General features: G+C 40.4%; 1 protein-coding gene across 1 annotated transcript in view; it reads left to right on the top strand.

Moving 5' to 3' along the window:
• Nucleotides 1–26,980, top strand: part of SLC12A8 (solute carrier family 12 member 8) — a 129,475-nt gene extending 102,495 nt beyond the window's left edge. Inside the window, exons 10-14 of the mRNA XM_023215151.2 lie at nucleotides 75–717; nucleotides 15,296–15,393; nucleotides 15,941–16,058; nucleotides 22,110–22,170; nucleotides 26,669–26,980. Coding sequence (XP_023070919.2) covers nucleotides 75–717; nucleotides 15,296–15,393; nucleotides 15,941–16,058; nucleotides 22,110–22,170; nucleotides 26,669–26,831 — 1,083 coding nt within the window. The 3' untranslated portion in view covers nucleotides 26,832–26,980. The remainder of the gene's footprint in view (nucleotides 1–74; nucleotides 718–15,295; nucleotides 15,394–15,940; nucleotides 16,059–22,109; nucleotides 22,171–26,668) is intronic.
• Nucleotides 26,981–26,992: the final 12 nt, after the last annotated feature.

Below are 26,992 nucleotides of genomic sequence, written 5' to 3'. Positions count from 1 at the left end.
CCTATAACTTCTGAAATCTCTGAAGCATTCTATCTGAAATTTTATGGTCCTGCATGTTATTTTTGTTGCTGCAGAAGGGGCCAAACAAAACACCTGTGGCTGCCATCTGCCTGACCAGCTTGGTGACCATGGCCTTTGTCCTTGTGGGTCAAGTGAACGTTCTGGCCCCCATCGTCACCATCAACTTCATGCTGACATACGTCGCAGTGGACTACTCTTACTTCTCCCTGTCCATGTGTTCCTGCAGCCTGCCCCCGGTGCCTGAGCCAGTGCTCAGGGAGGGCCCGGAAGGCCTCCACTGCTCTGAGCACCTGCTCTTAGAGAAAGCTCCCAGCTATGGCTCTGAGGGACCTGCCCAAAGAGTCTTGGAGGGCACGCTGCTGGAATTCACCAAGGATATGGATCAGTTCCTCCAGCTAACCAGAAAGCTAGAGAGTAGCCGGCCCAGGCAAGGAGAGGGTAACAGGACCCCAGAAAGTCAGAAGAGGAAAAGCAAGGAGGCCACCAAGCAGACCCTACGAGATAGCTTCCTCTTGGACCTCAAATCCCCTCCTTTCCCTGTCGAGATACCTGACAGGTTGCCCGCTGCCTCCCGGGAAGGGCAGGAGTCCTGCTGGAACAAGCAGACTTCCAGGAGCGAAGAGACTCAGCTTGGGGGAACATATGGAGAGCAACTGGTTCCTGACCTGTGCAACCAATCTGAGTCCAGTGGAGAAGGTGAGTGCTCTGGCATCAAACTGGGGCCTCTTATTTGGGGATGACCACTGATTATCCTATCTACCCAGTTATTGTGAACCAGTTATAGCTGGGTTTAAAACCCTTGTTAATTTTGTGCAATATTTATTTTAAAACATTATAGTCAGGTATCAGCTGAATTATTTGTAATTCTACTCTGTTATAGATAGTTAATTTTAAACAGAAATTTCTATCTACTTCTGTATATTAGACCCGGGAGCCACAGCTAGTAATTGGGTATCAATCTCTTTTCACTCAAAAATGAACTGAAGTATAAAGCCAATGTGAGTAAAATCAATCTCTCCTTACAAGAGAAGTGGAAATGTGTTGTGATAAACTACCTGTCGAGGACGCAATATGTTTTCTTTGTGGAAGATGAACCTCCCAAACCAGGCAAGAGGGGATGGAAAGAAGGTGGCTCAAACTTTGTTTTCTCAAATCTATAAACACAGAGACACAGAGAGAGACACTCACAGAGAGGCTTATAGGGCATGAGCAATTCTGAAAGTGAGAACTCGTATTTTCAAGGACCTACCATATTCTAGGTACTTTACATCTATTACTTCATGTAATATAATATATATTAGCATTTTCCATTTTATAAATGAAGACCTTGTGTCCCCATGAGGTCACAGAGAAGACTCTGAGCTGATTCTTTGCACAGCTGGACATCACCCTGCATTGTATTGTCTGTGTTTGAGGCCCATGTACTTTCCTCTACATTATGCTCTCCCTGGAACTATATATAGACAGGTGTGGGCAAAGAGGAGGAGATGAGGGACATAGAAGGAGGTGTCTAAAAAATAGTGTTTTGGCCGGGCGCAGTGGCTCACATCTGTAATCCCAGCCTGACCAACATGGTGAAACCCTGTCTCTACTAAAACTACAAAGAATTAGCCAGGTGTGGTGGTGGGTGCCTGGAATCCCAGCTACTCATGAGGCTGAGGCAGGAGAATTGCTTGAACCTGGGAGGTGGAGGTTGCAGTGAGCTGAGATCCAGCCACTGCACTCCAGCCTGGGCGACAGAGCGAGACTCTGTCTCAAAAAAAAAAAAAAAAAAAAAAAAATTAAAATTAGTTTATTTTAATCAATGTAATAAGTGTATGGTTTAGTAAGCCAAATAATATTAAAGTCACATAATCAGAAACAGTAGTTCCTACTCTTATATACCACCCCTTTTACCCTTCTCTACTTACAGTCCCATTCCCAGAAAATCCTACTTTGAACCAAAAATTTGCCTCTTCTGTTAATCTGTCACTAAATAATGTATTTGCATTGCTACTTCCTGGTATTTCAGTTTCTGACATTGTCTTTTGACTTCCTCTTATGATAAATGAGGATTTGATGCAATCTCAGCTCACTGCAACATCTAACTCCTGGGTTCAAGTGGTTCTCCTGCCTCAGCCTCCCAAGTAGCTGGGATTACAGGCACCTACCACCACACCCAGCTAAATTTTGTATTTTTAGTAGAGATGGGGTTTCACCATGTTGGCCAGGCTGGTCTTGAACTCCTGACCTCAAGTGATCTGCCCACCTCATCCTCCCAAAGTGCTGAAATTCCAGGCATGAGCCACCATACCCTGCCTGGATTTAATTCTTGTATGCCACTCTGACTTCTCCTCATCTAATGCCCCCAGAGTAGTTACCCACAGTTTTTTTATTAAATTAAAAGCTAGCATTCTTGTTATCATGACTAAGTAAATATTGCTCAGTTCTGAGCCATATGTTACACTATGATTACATTTCCTTTTTTGCTCAACTTTTGCTGTTTCCTAGAATTAATAATTGCCTTAGTTTTTTCTTTGCTTGATTTTTCTGTCATCATTTTTATTTAAATGCTCTGGCAGATCTGTCAAATGTCTTTTTGCGTTGTTTTCAAAATGCTCCAATTCTTCAGAAATATATTCTTTTCTTTTTTCCCCTCTGTCCTATGGCTCCATCTTTCTGTTCCACTCTAGATTGTTTGTTTGCTAGGTCTGCCACAAAGCAGTTGTCTTAGAATTCCTCTTGTTACCACACTTCTGTGTCAGATCCAGGAAACAAGAGATTTCTTACCAAATTCATGCATTTACATAGTTTTGCTTTGATAATTCCCCACCCCCATCCCTCCATCCCCGCTCTATTGTCTTGATTTTGTATCTTAAATGGCTCTCTAATTTTCTTTCTTTTCTCTTTCCTATTCATTTATTTGTTGTTTTTTTCTGGGATATTTCATGGATTTTTCTCTCCCAAGGCTTCTAATGATTTTGTCTTAAGGGTTGGTTGTTGTATCAGTCATGATTAGTTTTGACTGAGGATAACAAAATTGCAAAATAATAGTGACTTCATTGAGCTCATACACAAGGATCCAGAGGTGGGCAGTCCTTGGATGCCATGGCAGCTCCATGGTCCTGAGTGACCCATGCTCCTTTATCATTTTCTTTACCATCATCCTTAGTATATTATTCTGTGATCCAACATGTGGTTGCTGGGGTCATGCCATTACATTTATATTCCAGGCACTAGAAAAAGGAGAGGGCAAAAGGGCAAAAGGGTGAGCCTCTAAATTGAGTCGTTTGGAGGAGGCTTCCTCAAAAGTCCTATTCCACACTTCTCATATTTCACTGGTTGGAATTTAGTCATGTGATTACAATAAACTGCAAAGAAGGCTGAGAAATTGTTTTTTAACTGGTCATATTACTACTTTACATAAAATTTTCTGTTTTTTCTTTTTTTCCTAAGAAAAAAGGAGAGATAAGGTAGCAACTATCAGTCTATGCCATAATTATCCAGTTTTTAATTTCCAGGACTTCTTGGTTGTAATCTAATTTGTCCCTGTCTTTTTTTTTTTTTTTTTTCTAATTTGAACATCATCTATTTTTGTTCTATGGGTACAATGGCTTATCTTCTGTCTCTGATAGTATTATTTTTCTTCCCCCTTTAACATTTTTTTCTGAGGCTGGACATGGTTGCTCATATCTGTAATCCCAGTACTTTGGGAGGCTGGGGGCAGGAGGATCACTTGAGGCCAGGAGTTCAAGATCAGCCTGGGAAACATAGTGAGACCCCATATTTACAAAAATTAAAAAAGAAGTTAGCTGGGCATAGCGGCATGTGCCTGTAGTCCCAGCTACTCCAGAGGCTGAGGTGGGGGGATCTCTTGAGCCCAGAAATTCAAAGTTACAGTGAGCTGTGATCACTCCACCGCACTCCAGCCTGGGTGACAGAGCAAGACCCTGTCTCTAAAAATAAAAGTAAAAATAATTTTAAAAAGTTTTTCTGTTCCTTTTACTGTTCCTGTTTTCTTTAATTCTTTTCTCTTTGGTTTGGGCTCTCTCTCTCTTTTTTTTTTTTTTTTTTTTTTTTTTAAATCTTGGAGGGTTTTTCTGAAATGTCCATTGATCTTTTGACTTCTTTTTGTACTTAAAAGTGAAGTACTGGCTGGGCACGGTGGCTCACACCTGTAATCCAGCACTGTGGGAGGCTGAGACAGGAGGAATGCTTGAGCCCAGGAGTTCAAGACCAGCCTGGACATCATAACGAGATCGGGCCGCTACAAAAAATTTAAAAATTGGTGAGGTATAATGGCACATGCCTGTAGTCTCAGCTACTTGGGAGGCTGAGGTGGGAAGACAGCTTGAGCCTGGGAAGTTGAAGCTGCAGTGAGTGGTGATCGCATCACTACACTCCAGCCTAGGTAACGTATTTAGACCCTGTGTCTACAAAAAAATCTTTTTAATGAGCCAAGTGTGATGGCACATGCCTGTAATTCCAGCTACTTAGGAGGCTGAGGTGAGAGGATTGCTTGAGCCTGGGAGATTGAGGTTACAGTGAGCCATCATCTCACTACTGTACTCCAGCCTTGGTGACAGGGTGGGACTCTGTCTCTGTCTCTTTTTTTTTTTTTAAGTGAAGTACTAAAAAACTGTTTAGAAGAGCTTTGTACATTAGCAGGGCTTGTTCATTGGGGCACCTTACTGTAGAATAAGGAGGAGGGGGCTAGACTTTTTACTGGAGGACCCCCCCACATGTGAATATCTAGAGGTTTTCTCTTGGACTCTTCAGTATGTTCCTCTAGAGGAGGGTTCTGTAATCCCTTGCTCGAGGGACACACAGATAGTTACTTGCATTCTGGGAACAGGATGAGATGAGTGAGTTGGAGAGGGGTCCCACTGTTTAGGGTATAGATGTGCATTTCATTCCCTGGCTTCAAGTTCCATTTCCCCACTCTTTGCTGTGCCTGCTGTGCCAAGTTTGGGCACTCTCTGGCTTGATTGTTTCAGAGGAAAGCCCTCTTGGGGAGGGAATTGGGCAACAGAAGGGTTGTTACTTGGCTTCATAGGCAGAGAAAAGGATCTTGGTGTACAACAAATATAGACCTCCTATTGGCCCCCTATACCTCACCACTGCTTGGGATGTGGTGCTTCCTGGTCCTGAACCTGGTCTGCCAGAGTGAACTGGGCTGCTCCCTGTCAGCACCCTCTCTGGAGGCCCTAGGGCTCATTCTCCTCTGCTCTGCTCAGTCTGTCACCACTGTCACCTTTCCATCTTCCAGGGCTTGTTTTTATTTTTCCTCTCTCATTCTCTTTGTGTTTGTGGGTTTATGTCTGTCTCATTCCTTTTCTGTCTTCTCAGTGGGTTTTCAGGAGAGACGTGAACAGTCTGCAATGTTTAATCAAGGAAGTGGTCGCTGTCCAGTTGCCTAGTCTTAGAAACGTCATAGGTGTTGCTGACCGTTCCCTCTCTCCCACTCCCTGCTGCCTTTACTTTGGTGCAGACCCTCATCATCTTGTACGTGGACTCTTCCTAAGTCTCCAAAATGCTCCCCCATCCCATTTCTCCTTCATGCTGCCCACTGAATGATCTTTCTAAAATAAAACTCTCATCATGTCTCTCCTACTTAAAAACCCTTGCTGGAATCTAACCCCTTCCATATGAAGTCCCAGACTGTGTGTGCGATGCGAGGTTCTTCGCAATCCAGCCCTAACATACCTTCCTGGCCACCCTTCTCATGACAACCCATGCACTGTATGTTCCACTTTCACCCAAACTGATGTCCTAAACACACCATGTTCTTTATTCCTTCCTGCCTTCATACTCCCTGTTCTGCCTCCTCCGATTGCTTCACCTCCCCCTTCTCCATCTGGAAAACTCTGATATCATTTCAAATCCATCTGACTTTTAAGACCCACTTTGCCTCTTCTGGAGAAGGATTCTGTGATGTCTTCCACTGTGCAACCATAACATTTGAGTCATATTAGTAATATAAAGTATTATCTCATATTTATATCACATCATATTTATGTCATATTTGTTTACACATTTGTCTTTAGGTTTATTTGTCTATCTTAAGGAAATAAATATTAATCTCATTTGTTTGCCACTAGATTGTCAGATTCCTTTGTTTGCAAACTGTCTTTTCACCTCTGTACTCATCACCATATTCCCACACAGTACACATAATGTAGCACCCAGTAAAGCCTACTTTAATTGATGAGCAATTGAGCAAATATTGGCTAAAACATTGAAGCATTGATCAAATAGAAAGAGTTAAACTATTACAAGAACCTAATCGTTGACAAACCAGATGCTATAAAATAGTAATAATCAAATCATGATGAAATAAATATTCCTGAGAGCATGGATTTTAAAAATTAACTTGAGGCTGTATTTTATGCCTTATATACACAAGAATTCTTTATTTACAACAGCTGTGCAGGAGAGATATTTCTGACTATGTAGACGTCATCAAAGACAAGGTATCTGATTAAATAGAAATAAAAAACATTTGCACAACACAGTGTCACAGAAGGAAACAATTATTCTTACAAACACAACTGATAAAAGCATACCTTCCAAAGCATATTATTTTTAAAAACAGGAAGGTCCAAAATCTAGGTTTTACTGAAAAGATGTCAAGTGAGATAAATACAAAGTTTAACATTTGAAAAATCAATGCTCACTCATTCATGTCAAGTCAACAAATGAATTCTTATTGTTAAGTATTATTAGTAGCTAAAAATAGCCAGCACTTATTGAGCACATCCTATGTGCCTGGCACTGAGATTGGCATTTAATATGAGTTATTTCACTGAAGCCCAGATTTAGGCATTGTTCTGTCCTTCTACAGATGATAAAACTGAGGCTCAGAGAAGTTAAACACTTGCTTATGATATGAGACAGTCAGAATTTGAACCCAGGTCAATCTGACTGTCAAATCTGTGCTCTTAACCACTACACAATGTGTATGCCACCACTTGTAATGAGTATTTGTTTTGAACTAGGCCATGATATTGATTAAATGAACACAAATTAAATCATCTTTAAGATATCATTAAGCTGGGCATGGTGGCTCATGCCTGTAACTCCAGCACTTTGGGAGGCCAAGATGGGTGGATCACCTGAGGTCAGGAGTTCAAGACCAGCCTGACCAACATGGAGAAACTCCAGCTCTACTAAAAATACAAAAATTAGCTGGGCGTGGTGGCACATGCCTGTAATCCCAGCTACTCAGGAGGCTCCCTTGAAACTGGGAGGTGGAGGTTGCAGTGAGCTGAGATCTGCCATTGCACTACAGCCTGGGCAATAAGAGTGAGACTCCGTTTTTAAATAATAATAACAATAATAATAAATACATATATAAGTGCATATCTATTAAGCTATAAAAAATAAAATAGCAGATTTGTGATAATTAGGTATATGTACACATTGCTAGAGGCAACATCAATTGATTCATTCCTTTCCTATTGATTAAAGTTTTTCATCAAATTTGGGAAGTTTTTGGCTAATATTTCTTCAAATATTTTTTCTGGCCTTTCTTTTTCTCCTGTCCCTATGAGACTCCCATTACATATTTGTTGATATACTTGACATTATCCCATTAGGCCTCTGAGACTCTCTTTCTTTTGCTTCCACCTTTCCTTCTCTGTTCTTCACTTTGGATTATTTTTGTCTTCAAGTTCACTGATTCTTTCCTGTCATCTCAAATCTTCTGTTGATGCCATCTAGTACATTTTTCATTTCTGTTACTGTATTTTTTAACTGTAGAGTTTTCATTTGGTTATTTTTTATAGTTTATATTTCTCTCTCTCTCTCTCTGTCTTTTTATGGATGGAGTTTCGCTCTTACTGCCCAGGCTGCAGTGCAATGGTGTAATCTTGGCTCACTGTAACCTCCACCTCCTGGGTTCAGGTGATTCTCCTGCCTCAGCCTCCTGAGTAGCTGGGATTACAGATGTCTATCACCATGCTTAGCTAATTTTTATTTTTAGTAGAGATGGGGTTTCACCATGTTGGCCAGGCTGGTCTTAAACTCTGACCTCAGGGGATCTGCATGCCTCAGCCTCCCAAAGTGCTGGGATTACAGGCGTGAGCCACTGTACCTGGCCTATAGTTTATATTTCTCTATTGGTACTCTTTATTTTTAAAGTCATTGTCATCCTAATTTTTTCTCACTAACATTATATTTTTCTTTAATTCTTTAAACATATTTTTAACAGCTGTTTTGAAGTTTGTAGTCTTTGTCTGCTAAATACAACATGTGAACCTACTCAGTTTCTTTTACTTAATGTTTTCCTTTCCTGAGCATGGATCACAGTTTTCTGGGATTTTTGCATGTCTTGTAATTTTTGGTTGAAAACTAGACAATTTAAATAATATATTGTAGCAACTCTTTATTCTGATATATATTTCTGAGTTTTTCATTTTTTGTTTATTTTAGTAAATTGCCTGGATTTAAACGGTGGCATCTGCCTCCCCTGTGGTGTGTGGCCGCTGATATTGTTAGTCAGCTTTTTATTCTTATTTTTATTTGTTTAGCCTGGTTTGCTAGGAGGTTGCCCCCTGTGTCTGCATAGCCCTTAAGGCTCTGCTTTCTGCCAGTGGATCTGTGTGTCACTTGGGAAGCACAGTCAAAGTTGGATCCAATTAGTTCCCCACTCTCCTCTGGGTTTTATGTTTTGCCAGGTTCTTTCAGGCCTCCCCAGGCATGGGCATAGTTTTCTAGTCATCCAGGGAAATGTGGGGAGGTTATCTAGTCTTTCTATGGTGCTCTCATTTCCAGGATCTCCCCCATTAGATTTCTGCTAGTCTTCTGCTCACCCTAGCTGGATCTGCACTTTCAGGCTAGCAAGGATTTTCTCCATTCATTTTTCTACTGTGCTCATCATATTTAGCATATAAAGCCACAGCCTTTTGCCCTGGCTTCAAATCAAGTTTTCCCCTTTGACAGCAAACTGCTGGTTTCTGACCAGCTCCATGCTGAATGGGAGCAGCTTAGGCAAGAAGGCCACAGGCTTTCATGTTTCTTACCCTCAGCTTTAGACATTTTTGAAAAATAAATACTTCTCAATTTGTTTTCTTCATCTGGTAAATTTCTGAAGCTCTGAAGTAACTGTTTTGGACTATTTAGTATAATACCTTTGTGTGTGTGTGTGTGTGTGTGTGTGTGTGTGTGTGTGTGTGTGGAGAAGATTCACCGACCTCTTCATACTGCCATGGCTAGAAGTCCCTCTGGTTCATTCTTTGTGGAGAATGATCTTTCAAGATGTAACAAGAAACACAAAACTGTTTAATTGCCCTGATTTAGTAAGTCTATTTGAGGGAAACGTTTATCAAGGAAACAACCCCAAATCAGCCAAACAACAAACCAAAAAATGTGTACAAGATTGTCATAGCTGCATTGTTTGTGCTAATGACAAATTAGAAATAACTTAAGTGCTCAGCATTTGGAAAGTGGTTAAGCAAATTATAACATCAACATGATAAAATACCACAGGGACTTTAAACATGATTCTGTGTAGACTATGGCAATATACATTATCAGTTTATACATGCTAATTAGAACTACATGTTTGTTTATTCTGATAAAGATATGAAGTGAATTTTCACAGAGGGTTTAATGTTTAAGTAATTTCTATAAAATTACTTAAATTTATTATTTAACAATTAACATAATTGGGGTTTCCCCCTTTATGCTTAAAGTGTTTATATCTGCTGTGAATATAGAACTTATACATATCACTAGATTTTAAAAGTCAATTTAATATTTGCATTATATTTGTTATGTTTGGCATTTTTAACATGCACGATGCATGCTTGTTTATGAGTAGAGGCTTGATAAAGTAAAGTTGCCTTCCTAGTTGTAACTTCCTAGTATTTCTAGCATGAGAAGCTGTCCCCTGCCCCCTTGACAAGTTTGTACAACTTGCTTTTTCCAGCAAAATCTGAGATGAGAAAAAAAATTCCTTTAGTCACTTTGGAAGAGTTTTGAAACCCTAGCTATTCAGAATTATGAATAATTGTCTATTTTATAGTACCTATTCAAAGAGTCATTGGGAATCTTCACGTAAATTCTCCCTTACATTGCTGATAGATAAAACACCGTTGTGGCTGCCTAGAGGACAAACCTTTCCTACTACTTCTGCCCAAGTTCCTCAGAACACACACACACACACACACACACACACACACACACAATTCCCTTTAGGTTCAGTAAAATTGAGGTTGTATAAGACCAAGTGTTGTAAAAGGATGAGCTTTAATAGGTGACAGATCTCAGAGAAAGGCAAAAATATAAGTTCTTAACCAATAGTGAATAGTGTTTCCTCCTCCTCCTCCTCCTCCTCCTTCTTCTTCTTCTTCCTTCTTTTTTTTTGTGAGACAGAGTCTTGCTCTGTTGCCCGGGCTAGGGTGCAGTGGCATGATCTTGGCTCACTGCAGCCTCAGCCTCCTCGGCTCAAGCAATTCTACTGCCTCAGCCTCCCAAGTAGCCGGGATTATAGGCACATGCCACCATGCCCAGCTAATTTTTGTATTTTTTGTTTAGTAGAAACAGGGTTTCACCATGTTGGCCAGGATGGTCTCAGTCTCCTGACCTTGTGATGTGCCTGCCTTGTCCTCCCAAAGTGCTGGGATTACAGGTGTGAGCCACTGTGCCCAGTCTAGTGTTCCTTCTTAATAACCAAGGGGGCAACTGTATTTTACTAAGACTATGTTTGCCATTAATTAAATTGTTAAAATTAAACAATTTTTAAAATAATTCTGTTATAATTGCCATTAATTAAATTGTTAAAACTTCACAATTTAACATGCTGAATAGACATAGAAGGTTTTTGCTGTTATAGAGCTTACATTCTGGTAGGGGAAGACATGATAAGTAAGCAAATACACACTGTGATGTCAATAAGTGATAAGTACAAAACTAAATAACCAATTTAATTAAATTGTTAAAACTATGCAATTTAATTAATGGCAATCATAACAGAATTTATTTTTTGAAAAGTACTAGAGCCATCCATTCAGATCAATCTTGCAGGCTTTATTTTAATCCATAATTATTAAGGAGATTTTTACCAAGCGCTTCCTATACACAAACTTCTAAATGCCTAGAGCTGGCATTTAGAATACAAAAGAGGGTCCTCGTCCCTGAAGGTGTAGATGTATAAAAAGATAAGCATAATACTTGGAGGCACATGATGAAGGCAAATAGATGTTGAGAGGATGAAGTCTTCTCAAGGTGTAGAATGATTTACATGCAGAGAGGTAGAAGAAGAGTTCCAGGTAGAGGAACTGGCATGTAGAAAGGTCCAGGTGGGAATTGGACTGGCAACTTATCAAGAATGGCAGAGGCCCACTAGTGACTGGAGAGCGGTGAGCCAGCGAAGAGAGGTGAGAGGAGTCCAGTGAGGAAAGTGGGGGACAGTGCTGTATAGGGCCATGTGGGCCATTGTGAGTGTGATGGAAGGCTCAGAAAGTTCTAGCTACAGCCACAATGTGACCAGAGTCAGACTTTAAGAAGATCAGTGACTTTTAGAGGTAAGAGAGAGAGCCAAGGCCAATTTGGAGGTATATTAATTAGGGTAGGCTAAACAAATCACCAAAAAATGTTATTTACTTGCATTACAGTGCAAGAAGGGTGTTCCAACTCCGTGGGAAGCTCTCTTCCATGCATCCACTCAGGGATCCAGGCTCCTGCCATTTGTACGACTTCACTATGCCCTCGAACCTAGTCATGTGCACAGTCAAGACTGAGTTACCACATTCAGATTTCAGGCAGAGGAAGGGGAAAGTGTACAGAGAAGAGGCACATGTTCTCTTAAAGACCTTGGGCCACAAGTGGCACTCACTGCTTCTGTTCACATTCTGTTGCTGAGAACTTAGTCACATGGTTACACCTAACAGTGAGAAATCCTGGGGACTGTACTCTAGCTGGGGTCTGTACCACAGGAGCCCACTGCAGTAAATGGATGAAAGATGAAAGTGGGTTGGATTAGGACGGGAGCAGTGGAGGCAGTGAGGAGTGATTGTATTCAGCATATATTTTGATAGTAGAATCAACAAGGTTTATGGACGGAATGAGTATAAGTGTGAGAGAAAGGAGGGAGTAAGGATGAATCTTACATGTTTGTGTAAATGGTGGTGTTATTTATTCAAATGAAGATTTGAGGTGAATAGATTTCTGTGTTAGTCATGTTAAGTTTAAGGTGCTTATTAGCCAACTAATGGGTGATATTGAGAAGACAATGAACTATTCAAAACTTAGTTCAAGGGAGAGGTCAAGGATGATATAAACTTGGAGTCATCAATATATCAGTAGCATTTAAAGCCATGGGACTAGAAGAAATCTCTTAGGAGTGGGTATACATGGGAAAAAGGAGTGCTGAAGACGGAATGTTGGAATACTCCAATATTTTCAGGCTGGAAGGAGGAGGTAAGTCAGCAAAGAAGACTGAGAGAGTGGGGAGTGACATAGAAAAATCAAGAGAGTAAGGCATCTTAGAGGTGAAAGTGTTTCAATAAGGAGAAAGTAATCAAATGTATCAGATGCTGCCTGAAAGATCAAACGGAATGAGGACTAGGAGTTGACCACAGATTTTGAAAAGATTCAAATCATTGGCAACTTTGGTAAGAGTAGTTTTAGTGGAAAAGTGGATACAATCTTAAGAGTGGGTTGAGGAAATAATGGGATATAGAGACTGCATAGGCAATTCTTTTGAGGAGGTTTGCTATAAGGGAGACACAGAAATAGGGCAAGGGGTGACCTGTAGATGTTTGTTTAGGTGGGAGAGATGACAGTGTATTTGTATTTGATGGGAATGATTCAGTAGGGGATAGAAAAGTTGATGATGTGAGAACAAAGTCCTTGAACAAGCCAAAAAGGATGGGATCACAGCACAAGTGGAGGGATGGGCTTTAGGATCAGAGGCTGTTCATCCACTGTGAAAGGAAGGAAGGCAGAATAGAGGGTATAGATGCAAGTGAATTGGCTGATTTGGTGATGAGAGAACATGAAAAGTTCTCTTTGGAGAAGACAGCTTGTAAATTTGTTCTACCAGAGAGTAGGAGAATGAGTTGCCTAGGTATGAGGCTGCTGAGTAATGCTGAAGCATGGGAGCAGATGTGTCTGTAAGGGAATGCTGATAGTCTTAGATGGTGGAACCCAAGCTAGGTAAGAAGGTAGGGAAAGTGGGAGGTAGGTAATGGAAATCAAAAACATACTAAGGCAAATCATCTAAAGGTCCCTCTGTAGACTATGAATGGTTGGAATGAGGAACAGCAGAGCAAATGAGCTTAACATTGTTTTTAAAGGAGGTTATGGGCTGAGAGTAGATTGCTTAAAGTCATGATTTAGGAAGTGTAAGGTTACTGGTAATGGCACGCTGCAAGTGCAGCTAAGGGAGTCAATGGTTGGGATGAGGGAAAGAAAATGTTATTAGTATGAGGATTTCAAGGAATTGAGAAAGCAGGGCCTTGGATGAGTTGTTTTTGTAGAAGTCACCAAGGATGACAATGGATGCTGATAGAGAAAAAGATGGTGAGCCAGGGGCTGAAATATTTAACAAGCAAGAGAATGACAAGTTGGTAAAAGACTGTAATGATAAAGGGTAGGGTGTGAAATAGTCTGATGGCATGTGCTTCAAAGGGGCTAGGTCATAAAACCACAGTGACCAGAGAGGATGGGAGACTTGGTCTAGGAATACTTAGTGAGTTCTGCTGCATGCCAAGCCCTAGGCTCAAGATGGATGTGGACTCTGCCCCCATGAAGCATATAATCCAGTGGGCATGGAAACATGTAAATACGTATACAACTACAAATGATGCTAAGTGCTGTGAAGGAAATGGGTCGTAAGGAAATATTAATGGTATGAGGGACTATATTTAGATTTTCCTGTGGGGGCTGATTTCCCCGAGGAAGTGATAACTGAGCTGAGACCTGAGGGATGCGTAAGAGTTAGATAAGCAGAGGGCTAGGGGATCCATGAGTTGTGGATCCCAGAGAGATTCCAGGAACCAACACATCAGGGGTGGTTGAGGTGGGGAAAACTCTGGTATACGAGACAGGTTCTGGACTGTAGTGAAGAAGAAAGGGCTGGGCAGTGGAGATGGCACAGTCAAGACAGTTTGGCTTCAGCAGGAATTTGATATTGGAGAACAGAGAAGGGCTATGTAGGGAGCTTTCTACTGTATTTCCTGAGCAACAAACTATGAAGTTGAGAACACCTGAAGTTTAGTGTTGAAGTGAAGTATAAACATACTGTGAAGTTAATCCAACATACCATTTGTTTGAAACATTATTGTGTGTTCATGGTGATTAGACCATATTGTTAAACAATCTAGATGCATTTTCATAGTTAAATTGAGCATTTCTGCAGAAATAGAAAGTCAACTGCCTCATGTTTTCACTTATAAGTGGGAGCTAAATAATGTATACACATTGACACAGATTGTGGAATAATAGACACTGGAGATTTGGAAAGGTAGGAGAGTGGGATGGTGAGAGGGGAATTGAGAGAGAAGAAATTTCCTAATAGGTACAGTGTACACTATTTGGGTGAGGCTTACACTAAAAGCCCAAACTTCATTACTCTGACATTAAAAAAATTATTATTATTATTTTTAAATTGAGTGCTTTTGGAACCAGCTGTAAACTGAGAATGCAGAGCCAAACAGAACATGGCATAGCTCTGAGAAGCCCTGTTGTGCCTGAAAGGATGAGGCAGGACTATGCATTTGCTTATTGCTGGGCCCCTTTCCCCTCAGCCATTTCAATTGCCAGAGGAAGGAATCAGAGGAGCAATTCTCCCTCCATCTCTCTGCTTCATCACTTTCTGGTCGATACCTGAGACCAGTGTAACATGAGCTAACCTTCAGAGTCAGAAGGTAGCAAAGACCATCTCTCATTAGACAAAAGCCAACCTGCCCTAGCAGTCCCAGTGGTCACACCTGGGAGCCAAGAATACCAGATGTCTAGTTCTCCCACTCTAACCCCTTACATCCGAAAAAGAGGGGAGACCTGAGTTTTCAATTCCCTCCCCCTAGATGACATATCTAGACAGATGTGCCTTGGGCATCAGAGGACCTTCCTCTCCACTCTGTCTCTCCCTTCCCTTTCTTTCTCAGATCATTGGCTGGTAGGAGGAGGCCGTAAACACTTCTTTCTTCCTCCTCCAAGAGCAAGCCCTGGGAGTTGTCTTTCAGGCTAAGTTACAAAATTGGGGAAGAGGAACTCATAGGTATTTTCTCCTAAAAAATAGTAGAGGGTTGATAGCAATTTGGCAGCCAAATCTTTGGCTATTTTTTAGATTTCTTCTTGAAGTCCAGGCTCCAAGAACAAGATATCTGGAGAAGATCAACTTCTTTCTATACCCACATGTGCAACCCCTGGGTCTCCCTGTTGGGGGTGAGTAACTTCATCTCGATCTCAATTGTTCTTGGGACAGAGTTCAGGTGGACACACATGTGATCTTGGGCTGAGGGGGAGGAAAGATGGAGGGCCTAATTAGAAGCAATGTGATTTAATTGCCTGTTGTATTAGAATTTAGATGAGACTACATATGGCAAGATTACATTCAATGAACCGCTTATTTTAATCAATAATTTCCTTTTTAAATAATTAATTGTCTATGATAACTTCTGGGTTACTAAATTTTAAGGTACACTAAGTTATACTTTCATCCTAATTTGTTTCTTATAGGGAAGAATGGGACAAGGAGGTAAGATAAAATATCTAATTGATAGTTTTAATTAAAGAGTTATTCTCAGAGGGTATCTGCCCAAATATCTGCTTAAATGAGGTTTTTTGAATTATTCATAGACTTCAGTTATTCAGACTTTTACAGTGATCAGAAGTTGATGAGAGGGAACGTTGCTGAAGACATTAGCCTTGTGGCTTGCTTACCATGTAGAAAGCCATTAGGTGATTTGCTCTTCCTATTCTGTTTTCACAGGCTGTTGGGTCCCTTCTCATCATGTTTGTGATACAGTGGGTGTATACCCTGGTTAACATGGGTGTTGCTGCCATCGTGTATTTCTACATTGGCTGGGCTAGTCCAGGGCTTCACCTTGGTAAGCAGCAGAGCCATTTTGCCACTGGTTCCCTCATTCTCTTTACCATTCATTGGAAACAACAAAAAAAGTTTTGAATGTCAATTGAATGCCAACACTGATTCATATGTGAATCCCATTTTCAAATAGTTTATAGTGTAGGAGGAGAACTGTGACAAGCATATGAATGATTACAAATAAAAATAATAACTTAGTGTGAGGTTTATAAGATATGTGGGAGTAAAATGGATAACAACAGTACAAGAGCCAGGAGTGAAATGAAAGTATACTGTTGTAAGTTTCTTATACTTTGTTAAATACTATAACATCACTTGATGATAGATTGTGGTAAGTTTAAAATGTATGCTATAAACCGTAAAGCAACCTAAGATAACACAACAGTTATAGTTCAGCCAATAAAGGAGATAAAAAGTAATCAAAATAAGGCAGAAAAAGAAGAAAAAGATGATAAAGGACAAATGAGACAAACAAAAAACAAATTTCAAGATGGTTTATGTATATATAATCCCAACCATATCAATAATCACACTAGATATGGGTGGTCTAAACACCCTAATTGAATGCCAGAGATTGTCAGATTGAATGAAAAAGCATGACCCAACTATATGCTGCCCACAAGAATCCTCCTTTAAATATAAAGACACAAACATATTACAAGTAAAAGGATGAAAAAAGATACATCAGGCTAACACTAATGAAAAACAAAGCCAGGGTAGGTATATTAACATTAGACAAAGTAGAGTTTGGAGAAAAGGGATATTACAGGGATAAAGAGGGTCATTTCATAAAGCTGAAGGGAAAAACATATCAGGAAGACATAACAAACCTTAACATTTATGCACTTAAAAACATAGCCTTGAAATACGCAAACCAAAACCTGATAGAACCACAAGAAGAAATAGAAAAGTTCACAACTGTAGTCAGAGATTTCAATACCTCCTTCCTAATAATTGATAAAACCATTAAGTATACAATCAGTAAGTCTATAGAAGACTTGAATAACACTATCAACAAACCTGGCTTAATTGACAGTTAGAGAACATTCTACCCCCAAACAGCAGAATATACGTTCTTTTCAATTATACATGAAACATTTACCAGGGGAGACTATATTCTAGTACATAAAAAATATTTCAATAAATTTAAAAGTATTCAAGTCCATTCAAGAACAGAGTATGCTCTCTGACCAAAGGGCGGAGTAATTAGAAATAAATAACAGAAAGATATCAGAAAATCCTTCAATAAGCCAGGCACAGTTGGCACACACCAGCTATTTGGGAGGCTAAGGCAGGAGAATTACTTGAGGCCAGGAGTTTGAGGCCAGCCTGGGCAAAATAACAAGGCTCTGTCTCCTAAATAAAAAATTTAAAAAAAGAAAAGAAAATCCCCAAATATTTAGAAACTAAAGAATATTACATAACCCTAATTAAAATACAGAAAATAAATAATCCATGATTCAAAGAAGAAAGCAGAGTGAAATTACAAAGTATCTTGAACTGAATAAAAGTGAAAATGGAAGAGCAAAATTGTGGGATGTAGCTAAGGGAAATTTATAGCATCAAATGCTTACATTAGAAAAGAAGAGCATTTGCAAATCAATGATCCTAACATCCAACTTAAGAAACTAGAAAAGAAGAGCAAATTAAACCCGAAGTAAGATGAGAAAAGGGAATAATAAATCAGAATAGATCAGAGTAGAAATTAACAAAATGTAAAACAGAAAAAAAAATAGAGAAGGCAAATGAAGCAAAAACCTTATTATGTGAGAAGATCAGTAAAATTAATAAACCTCTAGCCAGACTGATCAGAATAAAAGAAGAAGCACAAATTACCAATACCAGGAATGAGTGAGATGACATCATTAGAAATCCTACAGATATTAAAAGTGAAATAAACAAATAATATAAACAGCTTTCTCTTGATAAATTGACAACTTAGATGAATTGGACAAATTCCTTGAAAGATACAAACTATCAAAGCTCACTCAAGAAGAAATAGATACAGGGCTATTCAGGTCGTCTCTTAAAGAAATTAAACTGGTCATTAAAAACCTTACCAGCGAGAAAAGCCTATGCCCAGACGGCTTTACTAATAAATTCAACCAAACCTTTAAGGAAGAAAAAATACTAATTCTATAAAAAATCTTTGGAAAACTATAGACTGACATATCTCATGGATATAGATGCAAAAATTCTTAACAAAATTTTAACAAACTGAATGCAATAATATGTAAAAAGAATAATACAATATGATCAAGTGGGTTTATTCCAGGAATGCAAGGTTCATGTAGCATTTGAAGTTAATCAATGTAATTCACCATATTTACAGAGGAGAAAAGGAAAACTACAAAGCATTTCTGAAAAAAAAAAAACTAAAAAGTAAATTAAAGAAATAAATGAAGAGATATACTATGTTCATGAATTGGAAGACTTAATATTCTTAAAATTTCAAGTATCTCCAAATTTTTATATAGATTTAACATAATCCCAGTCGAAATCTCAGCTGCCTTTTTATAGAAATTGTCAATCAGATTCTAGAATATTTATATGGAAATGCAAATGACCTGATAGCCCAACCAATTTTGTAAAAGAAGAATAAGGTTGTAAGACTTGCGCTTTCTGATTTCAAGACTAATTTTAAAAGCTAAAGTCATCAAGACAGTATGGTATGGAAAAGCTAGACAAGTGAATCAATGAACAGGGTAGAGGATTCGGAAACTGACCCACACATATTTGGTCAACTGATTTTTGAAAAAGATTCAAAGTTAATTCAGTGGGAGGAAAGAATAGTCTTGCAACAAATGGCACTGAAACAACTGGAAAGCCATATGCAGAAAGTAGGCTTCCACCCATATATCATACCATATAAAAATATAACTCAAAATGGATATTAGAACTAAATGTGAAACCTAAGCCTATTATATTTCTAGAAGGAAATGTAAGAGAAAAACTTTTGCTACTGTTAGTTAGCAAAGATTTCTTAAATACAACAAAAGCGCCGGGCGCGGTGGCTCAAGCCTGTAATCCCAGCACTTTGGGAGGCCGAGACGGGTGGATCACGAGGTCAGGAGATCGAGACCATCCTGTCTAACACGGTGAAATCCCATCTCTACTAAAAAAATACAAAAAACTAGCCGGGCGAGGTGGCGGGCGCCTGTAGTCCCAGCTACTCGGGAGGCTGAGGCAGGAGAATGGCATAAACCCGGGAGGCGGAGCTTGCAGTGAGCTGAGATCCGGCCACTGCGCTCCAGCCTGGGCGACAGAGGGAGACTCCGTCTCAAAAAAACAAACAAACAAACAAACAAAAAAAAACAACAAAAAAAAACAACAACAACAAAAGCATGAAAACATTTATTAATTGGACTTTATCAAAATTAAGGACTTCTGACCTTCAAAAAACACTTGTGAGACTGGGTTTAATTTATAGTGACAGCAGATCAGTGGATACTTTTGAATGGGAGGGGAGTAAGGATACATGGGAGAGAGATCTTATGAAGTGGCTTGAGGAAACTTTTGGAGGCACTAGACACGTTCATTATCTTGCTTATGTGATGGTTTCACAGTGTATACATGGTTAGATATATACACATACACACATATACACACACAGACCAAATTGTATACTTTAAATATACTCCTTGACTTAATGATGGGATTATGTCCTGATAAACCAATCATAAAGAATAATTGTAAGTCATGGACTGTCTTTACATGCAGTTTGTTCTGCAGATGTACCCAGGATTTGTTTTAATCAGATGTGGTAAAACACACTGACCTGGAAATGACTGTCATGAAGGAGGAAGATCGTTAGAAACAGGAGGTTTGGCATGCCATGCAAGGCCAGGTGGGGATGGACCAGGGTCAGTCATGGGGCAGAAGAGGAAGAGGGAAGATCATGGTCTAGAGCCTTTTTTGGGTTTTTGTGAAAAGGAATGAGCAAGGCAGGGTAGGTACACTGTGTAAGGTTAGGATTGAATAATTTGAGTAATAGTAGCAGACTCTGGGCTATAGGGATGAACTATAGTTGTCTCGTCCTGGTGTGATTTAGGGCAGGGGTAATATTGGCTTGGTGTGGGAGAGTTTGATAAAGAACTACATTAAGGGGAGGGTCCTGGATTGGTTGGTTTGTATATCAAAAGCCCACCCACTGGAGAATTGTTTGCTATTCAGTATCTAGGAATTAGCTAGACCCTCCAGGATCAAGATCCAAAATGCCCGAGCATCTAGAATATAGAAAACAAGAAAATATAGTTAATACACAGTTTATTGCATATCAATTATTCCTTAATAATAAAGCTGTTTAAAAATACATTAGAGAGCCCTTTTCAGCAAAATTCTATGATGCCCCAATTTAAAATAAAGCAACTTGTTACAACTACTAACTAAATCAAATGGCCCATAAGTAGGCAAACTTAAAAAAAAGAAAAAAAAAGAGTTTGCCGGGCCTGGTGGCTCATGCCTGTAATCCCAGCACTTTGGGAGGCCGAGGTGGGCAGATCACAAGGTCAGGAGTTCGAGACCAGCCTGACCAATATGGTGAAACCCCATCTCCACTAAAAATACAAAAATTAGCCGGGCATGGTGGCAGGCGCCTGTAATCCCAGCTACTCAGGAGGCTGAGGCAGGAGAATTGCTTGAACATGGTAGTCGGAGGTTGCAGTGAGCAGAGATCAAGCCAGTGCACTACAGCTGGGCAACAGTGAGACTCTGACAAAAAAAAAAAAAAAAAAAAAAAAGGTTCTTTAGAATTAGAATAGTCTGATGCACTTCAAAGACTTTGAAAGAAATGCACTTCAAACATTTTAAGTCGTGTGTATTAAAAATACTGATTTAGAAAACAGTAATATTAAGAAGAGGTCCTTATATTAGCTGACTTCATGGATAGAATGTATTTTAATTAACAGTGATTACTTCAGTGATTGCTTCTGTATTTCTTAAAAAGTAGTTTAATCTTAAGAAATTTCAGTATTTCCTAGAAATCTATTCATAGGAAAACATGAAATCAAATTTCAGGCCAATGTCCATGTAAAATTCAAATAATTTAGAATCTAAATTATCACACTTAAGTAGGATGAGTTAATAAAATGTTTATGTTTATTTTCTTCCTTCTGACCATCTCAAAATATATTAGAAATCTTCTCTTTGCAATTGCAAATGCAGATCTAAAATTTATCGTCCCTTTAGCCATAAGGGCCTAAATTATATTGAGGAAACATGTTATCAGCTGCATACTGTTGATATTTGTGGAGATTCTAACATAAGTCTCTTAAAATAATGCTATTTTCCTGATCGTATATTGAACATTATCTAATCAATCAATTTTCAATCATATGTATGTATAATTTAGAAAAGCATTTTCTAAAATCACATTTTATTTGTTTCTCTAAAGTTATATATAGTTTACTATGTAAATGTTTTTAAATCTACACCAAAGGAGGGATGGATTTTTATCAATTGATAAACCCTATTCTAATCAGTGTGTTTGATGTCAGGATTATTTGTCTAGAATCAATAACAGTGTCACTTCAAACTTCAGCTCTAACATTTCTACATGTGGAACTATTTGATTCACTTAACACCTGTTAAAAAATTCTTAAGTTCCACATCCCATGAGGTACTGTGATGATTATAAGGATGAAAAAGACATGTTCCCTATTCTCAGTGACTGTATGGTCTAGTAGAAAATTTCATAGCGTGTATTCAACACTTGTCAGTATGAGTCTTAAAAAATTATCAAAGTTTTTTAATTCCTAAAACTAAAGTTAGCAAGTCTTCTGCATTTTTCCTTATAGCACTTTATCCAGTTTTTTGGGAGTGATTTTGGAGTTTAGAAATAAAGTTTTGAAAGATTCACATGAGTAAAAGTCCTTAGTAGGCTGCTATCATTGGAGGATTACAATGAATATTGTTTGGTTAGACTGGAAAAGGAAAACATTTGTGTTAATTCTGTGCGTGTGTGTGTACTGGGGTGTGCATTCACCCTATTAAAACTGAGCTTCTAGATGCATATGTAGAACCTTCAAAAATGGTTATGTATATGTCTTCCCTGCAGGATCAGCCTCCAACTTCAGCTTTTTCCGGTGGATGAGGTCTCTCTTGCTCCCCTCCTGCAGGTCTGTGCCAGTGTGGAGCCAGTACCAGAATGGATGAGTGTCCAGAGTCCTGGGAGGTGCCAAGGGTGTCCCATTCGTGGCTGGGCTTGGGCCTGGATTGTGTCATGGGAACCTAACAACTGGGCACCTCCGGGAGACCAGATATTACTCTCGTGTGCACTCCACCACACTCGGCCCCCAGATTCGGCTCATCAGAAGCTTCCTCTAGGCTCATGTCCTCTTCCCTTCTTGTCCTCAGTCATCAAGAACAGAGGCTTTATTTAGAATCTGGTTGCTGGGGTGATAAGTCATTACTCTCAGTGAGTTTACAGTCTAAGACACATTAGCATCAATGCATAATCACACACAAGATTAAAGCCCCAGGGAAATGTAACGCTAGGACGCACATTCTTCCATCTGAGTCAGAGGTAGTTGACATGATGGGGTTGGGGACAGTGCAGAGGCCAAGTATAGAAATAAAGTGGAGATCCTGGAGGATTTCTGTGGGACCTCCATGGTCAGATACACAGGAAAAGGGAAAAAAACTTTTCGTAAGAAATAGAAGCCTCCTAGAGAAGGTATATTTCACATGTGCCCTAATCTCACTCCTTCTCCTCCACTCTTGCAGTACCACTGCTTCTTACCTTTTAAGGCCCGGAGATTCTGGGGAATGACACCCACCCTTCCCCTTTCAATATCAGTGAGGAGCTAGAGCTGCAGGCTAGGAAAATCCAGGCAAAACCCAACCCAGTGTTCATTTGGTTACATTTTGTTGGTTTTTGAGACTCTAGATGTCCGAGTTGTACTTGCTAGTATTTCCACCCTCCATGTCCAGACATTGCTAGTGGATCATGGGATCCTTTGCCATTGATCCCAGGTGTAACTTCATAGCCCTATTTTTTAAATTCAGCACTTTGGGAGGCCGAGGCGGGCAGATCACCTGATGTCAGGAGTTCAAGACCAGCCTGGCCAATATGGTGAAACCCCATCTCCACTAAAAATACAAAACTTAGCTGGGCGTGGTGGTGTGCCTGTAATCCCAACTTCTAGGGAGGCGGAGGCAGGAGAATCACTTGAACCTGGGGAGGCAGAAGTTGCAGTGAGCTGAGATCGTGCCACTGAACTCCAGCCTGGTTGACAAAGTGAGAAGCCATCTCAAAAAAAAAAAAAAAAGAAAAAAAGGCCAAGTGCAGTGGCTTACACCTGTAATCCCAGCACTTTGGGAGGCCGAGATGGGTGGGTCACCAGGTCAGGAGATTGAGACCATCCTGGCTAACACGGTGAAACCCCGTCTCTACTAAAAAATAGAAAAACTTAGCCAGGCGTGGTGGCGGGCACCTGTAGTCCCAGCTACTCGGGAGGCTGAGGCAGGAGAATGGTGTGAACCCAGGAGGCAGAGCTTACACTGAGCTGAGATCTCGCCACTGCATTCCAGCCTGGGTGACAGAGCAAGACTCCATCTCAAAAAAAAAAAAAAAAAATAGTGAAATACATGTAACATGAGATGTACCATCCTAGCCATGTTTATGTGCAGTGTGCAGTTCAGTGGCATTAAGGACATTCACATTGCTGTGCCATCATCACCACACCCATTAAACACTCTCCATTCCCAAGAATCCTTTTGAAGACAACTCTTCACAAACATTGCCGATCTATTCAAGATGGCACAAGAAATAAAGCCTTCCTGCTGGAGCTTGGGATGACAAGAAGGGCTATAGAAACCAACAGGGAGAGGGCCCAGGGATGGAGGCTAGGGTGCATGGGGAGCACCCTGTCATCTGCTTACTTGGGCCATCTGGGCGCAATGTCCCTTGTGGAGCTGTAGGGAGGGTGAGTGAGCTCTCTGCCTCTTGTCCTGTCTGATGCACAAGGTTGGGCGAGCCAGGTCACAACACATCTTCACTGATCTCTTCTCCCCTACAACCCAGTCCTGAGAAAGAGTAGAGTTTAAATGGAAATAGATTCTGTGTAAAAGCTACCTACAGATTCTGGAGCTGCAAGTGGTGTGTGGGTGAGACTATTTTGCCTTGCCTGATTTACAGGAATATTTTTAGTCATTTCTGATTTTTAAAGCCTAAAAATGCCATGGGAGGTCACCACTCCTTATGTTGTACTCTGAATTCCTAGGATTTCACCTTGGAGGCCACAGCAGTGCTATGTAGAAAGAAGACTATACTAGGGGGAGATTATTGTTAGAAAAGGACAGCACTTTGGTTGGCGTAGAATCAGTCCACACCATTCATAACACAAAACCAGGCTCTGTAGGCTGTGAGGTGGGCGGCAGAGGCCTCAGCTAAATCAACATCAAACTTATTGGCCTCACCATGGCTGCTGGGTGATATTTTGGGATGGTTATTCAGGAGGGTGAAAGGACCAACAAAGGCTGGGCGCAGTGGCTCACACATGTAACCCCAGGACTTTGAGAGGCTGAGGCGGGTAGATCACCTGAGGTCAGGAGTTCGAGACCAGCCTGGCCAACATGGCAAAACCCTGTCACCAGGCATGGTGACAGGTGCCTATAGTCCCAGGTACTGGGGAGGCTGAGGCGGGAGAATCGCTTGAACCTGGGAGGCAGACGGTGCAGTAAGCTGAGATCACAACATTGCACTCCAGTCTGAGCAATAGAGTGAGACCCTGTCTCCAAAAACAACAACAACAAAAAAACCAAAAATGGTGATTTATTTTAAAATAGAGATTGGCCAGATGCACTGGCTCATACCTGTAATCCCAGCACTTCGGCAGGCTGAGGCAGGTGGATCACTTAGGCCGGGAGATTGAGACCAGTCTCGGCAACATGGCAAAACACCATCTCTACTAAAACTACAAAAGTTAGCCGGGCATGGTGGTGCACACCTGTAATCCCAGCTACTTGGGAGGCTGAGGCATGAGAATTGCTTGAACCTGGGAGGCAGAGGTTGCAGTAAGTTGAGATCAACCACTGCACTCCAGCCTGGGCAATAGAATGAGACTGTCTCAAATAATAAAAATAAGACAAAATTAAAAAAAAATAGAGATTGGTAGCTGTGTTTCTGCTTTGTAGTTTTAAGTTCCCCTCCCAATCCCCAACTATAACCCCCAAAATGCTCTTCAAAACCAAAGAAGAAGAAGAAGAATGTAGAGTGTGTTTTGGCAGAAGAATTTGGCTAGGTTACTTCCTCCGTTATGCCTACAATTCCTGTGAACTCTGTGAAGTTGAACCTGTCGTTGAGAAGGCTTTCTTTCTTGAAGCACTAGCAACTGTCCAAATGAGGATTCGACAGTCATTCTAGACTAGAGAGTGAAGTATTTTATTTCTCCAGACTCAGAAGAATGTAATGGCTTCACCTAAAAAATCAAAACAAAAGCATTAGCAAAAACACTTACATGTTGACTGGTATGACATTTTTGTCACCTCCTAACCTTTTTGGAGATTCAGACTTTATAGAAGTTAATTCAGTTCTCAAGAACCTCAGAGACCTATGTAATTTATATACGTTCTCAACAACTAGTTGTAATGACATAGTCATATGATCTGAACTTCTATAGCAGGACCTTTGGCCACAGTCCATTGAAACTTTCTGTTTAAGTTCCATGGATCTATAATATTAGATTTCTACCTTTTTGCAACTCTCAAATATATTCCATATTCAAACAATTGAAGCTTACTACTCATAAAGTAGATGATTCTTTTAGAGTAAAAATTTTAAGAGGAAATCCATGTCTAAGTTATGACTTAAGGACCTAACACAGACTATAGGAACTGGAAGAGACCCGGGAAGATAAGAAAATAGAGACACAAGGAGGTAAAGAGGCTTCCGGAGGCCACCTAGCTGATTGGGGACAGAGCTGTGACTGGGTCTGCCTTCTGTAGCAGCTGCCCGGGCAGCCAAGCTGAGCTTTCCTCACTGCTTTCTTCCTCTTAGCACTTTCCCTGTGCATCCCTAACATTTTTCTTTCCCAGTTTACCCCAACCAAAACCATGTGCAGAGACTCCAGTGACAATGGGATCCATATGGGGCTTGTTCTTCACTTGAGACCACCTTGGTGTCAAAAGCCTTTGCAGTCCCTCTTAGCTGCTTGCTGTGTGAGCCTTAGCTCTTGAAATCATTCCTTATTCAACTTTATTTTCAATACATCTACGAGAAGTTTTCTCTTTCCACTCTTGTCAATGTTCCAGCCTCTCCATTCCATTATTTTTGACAAAAAAAGCAAAGAAAAGCTACAGAGCCCCAGCATGATACCATTTGGAAGGCAAAAACCTCTCTTTGTCGGTTATTTCCTATCAGGTAGGTACAACTTTATACTTTCTACTTAGGGAGGGTAAATATCACACACTGTCTCTCTCTATTTTATTTGATATTTTGTATTTCTCGTGCTTTGAGTTCATATATTCTTGTACATATACCTTTTAACAATTATGTTTTAAACATTTAAATATATGTGTGTTTACAAATAATTTCTCTATGCCCAGTAGACTCACCTCTACTGTTCAGTCTCTGTTCTGTCCTCCTCACCATCCTCTGTGTCTCTCTCACTGCAGGAGCTTGCGGTCCCCTCAGGAGCAGATCATCTTGGCGCCATCCCTGGCTAAGGTTGACATGGAGATGACTCAGCTCACCCAGGAGAACGCAGACTTTGCCACTCGGGATCGCTACCACCACTCCTCCCTCATGAGCCGGGAGCAGCTGATGCCTCCCTACTAGATGCAACGCTGGGACCTTCCTCTTTTGGAGCTGTCCCATGCACAGTGGACCCAAGCCCGGAACCTTCGTGGGGCTGCTTCTCCTCCCTGAGAAACTCAAGGCCTGTCCTTCCACTGTCACTTTGGACAATGGAAATCTACATTTTCTTTCTTTCTTTCTTT

This window comes from Piliocolobus tephrosceles, chromosome 2, assembly GCF_002776525.5.
Source record: "Piliocolobus tephrosceles isolate RC106 chromosome 2, ASM277652v3, whole genome shotgun sequence".
NCBI classification, from domain to species: Eukaryota; Metazoa; Chordata; class Mammalia; order Primates; family Cercopithecidae; genus Piliocolobus; species Piliocolobus tephrosceles.
This window is presented reverse-complemented; position numbering and strand designations above follow the sequence as displayed.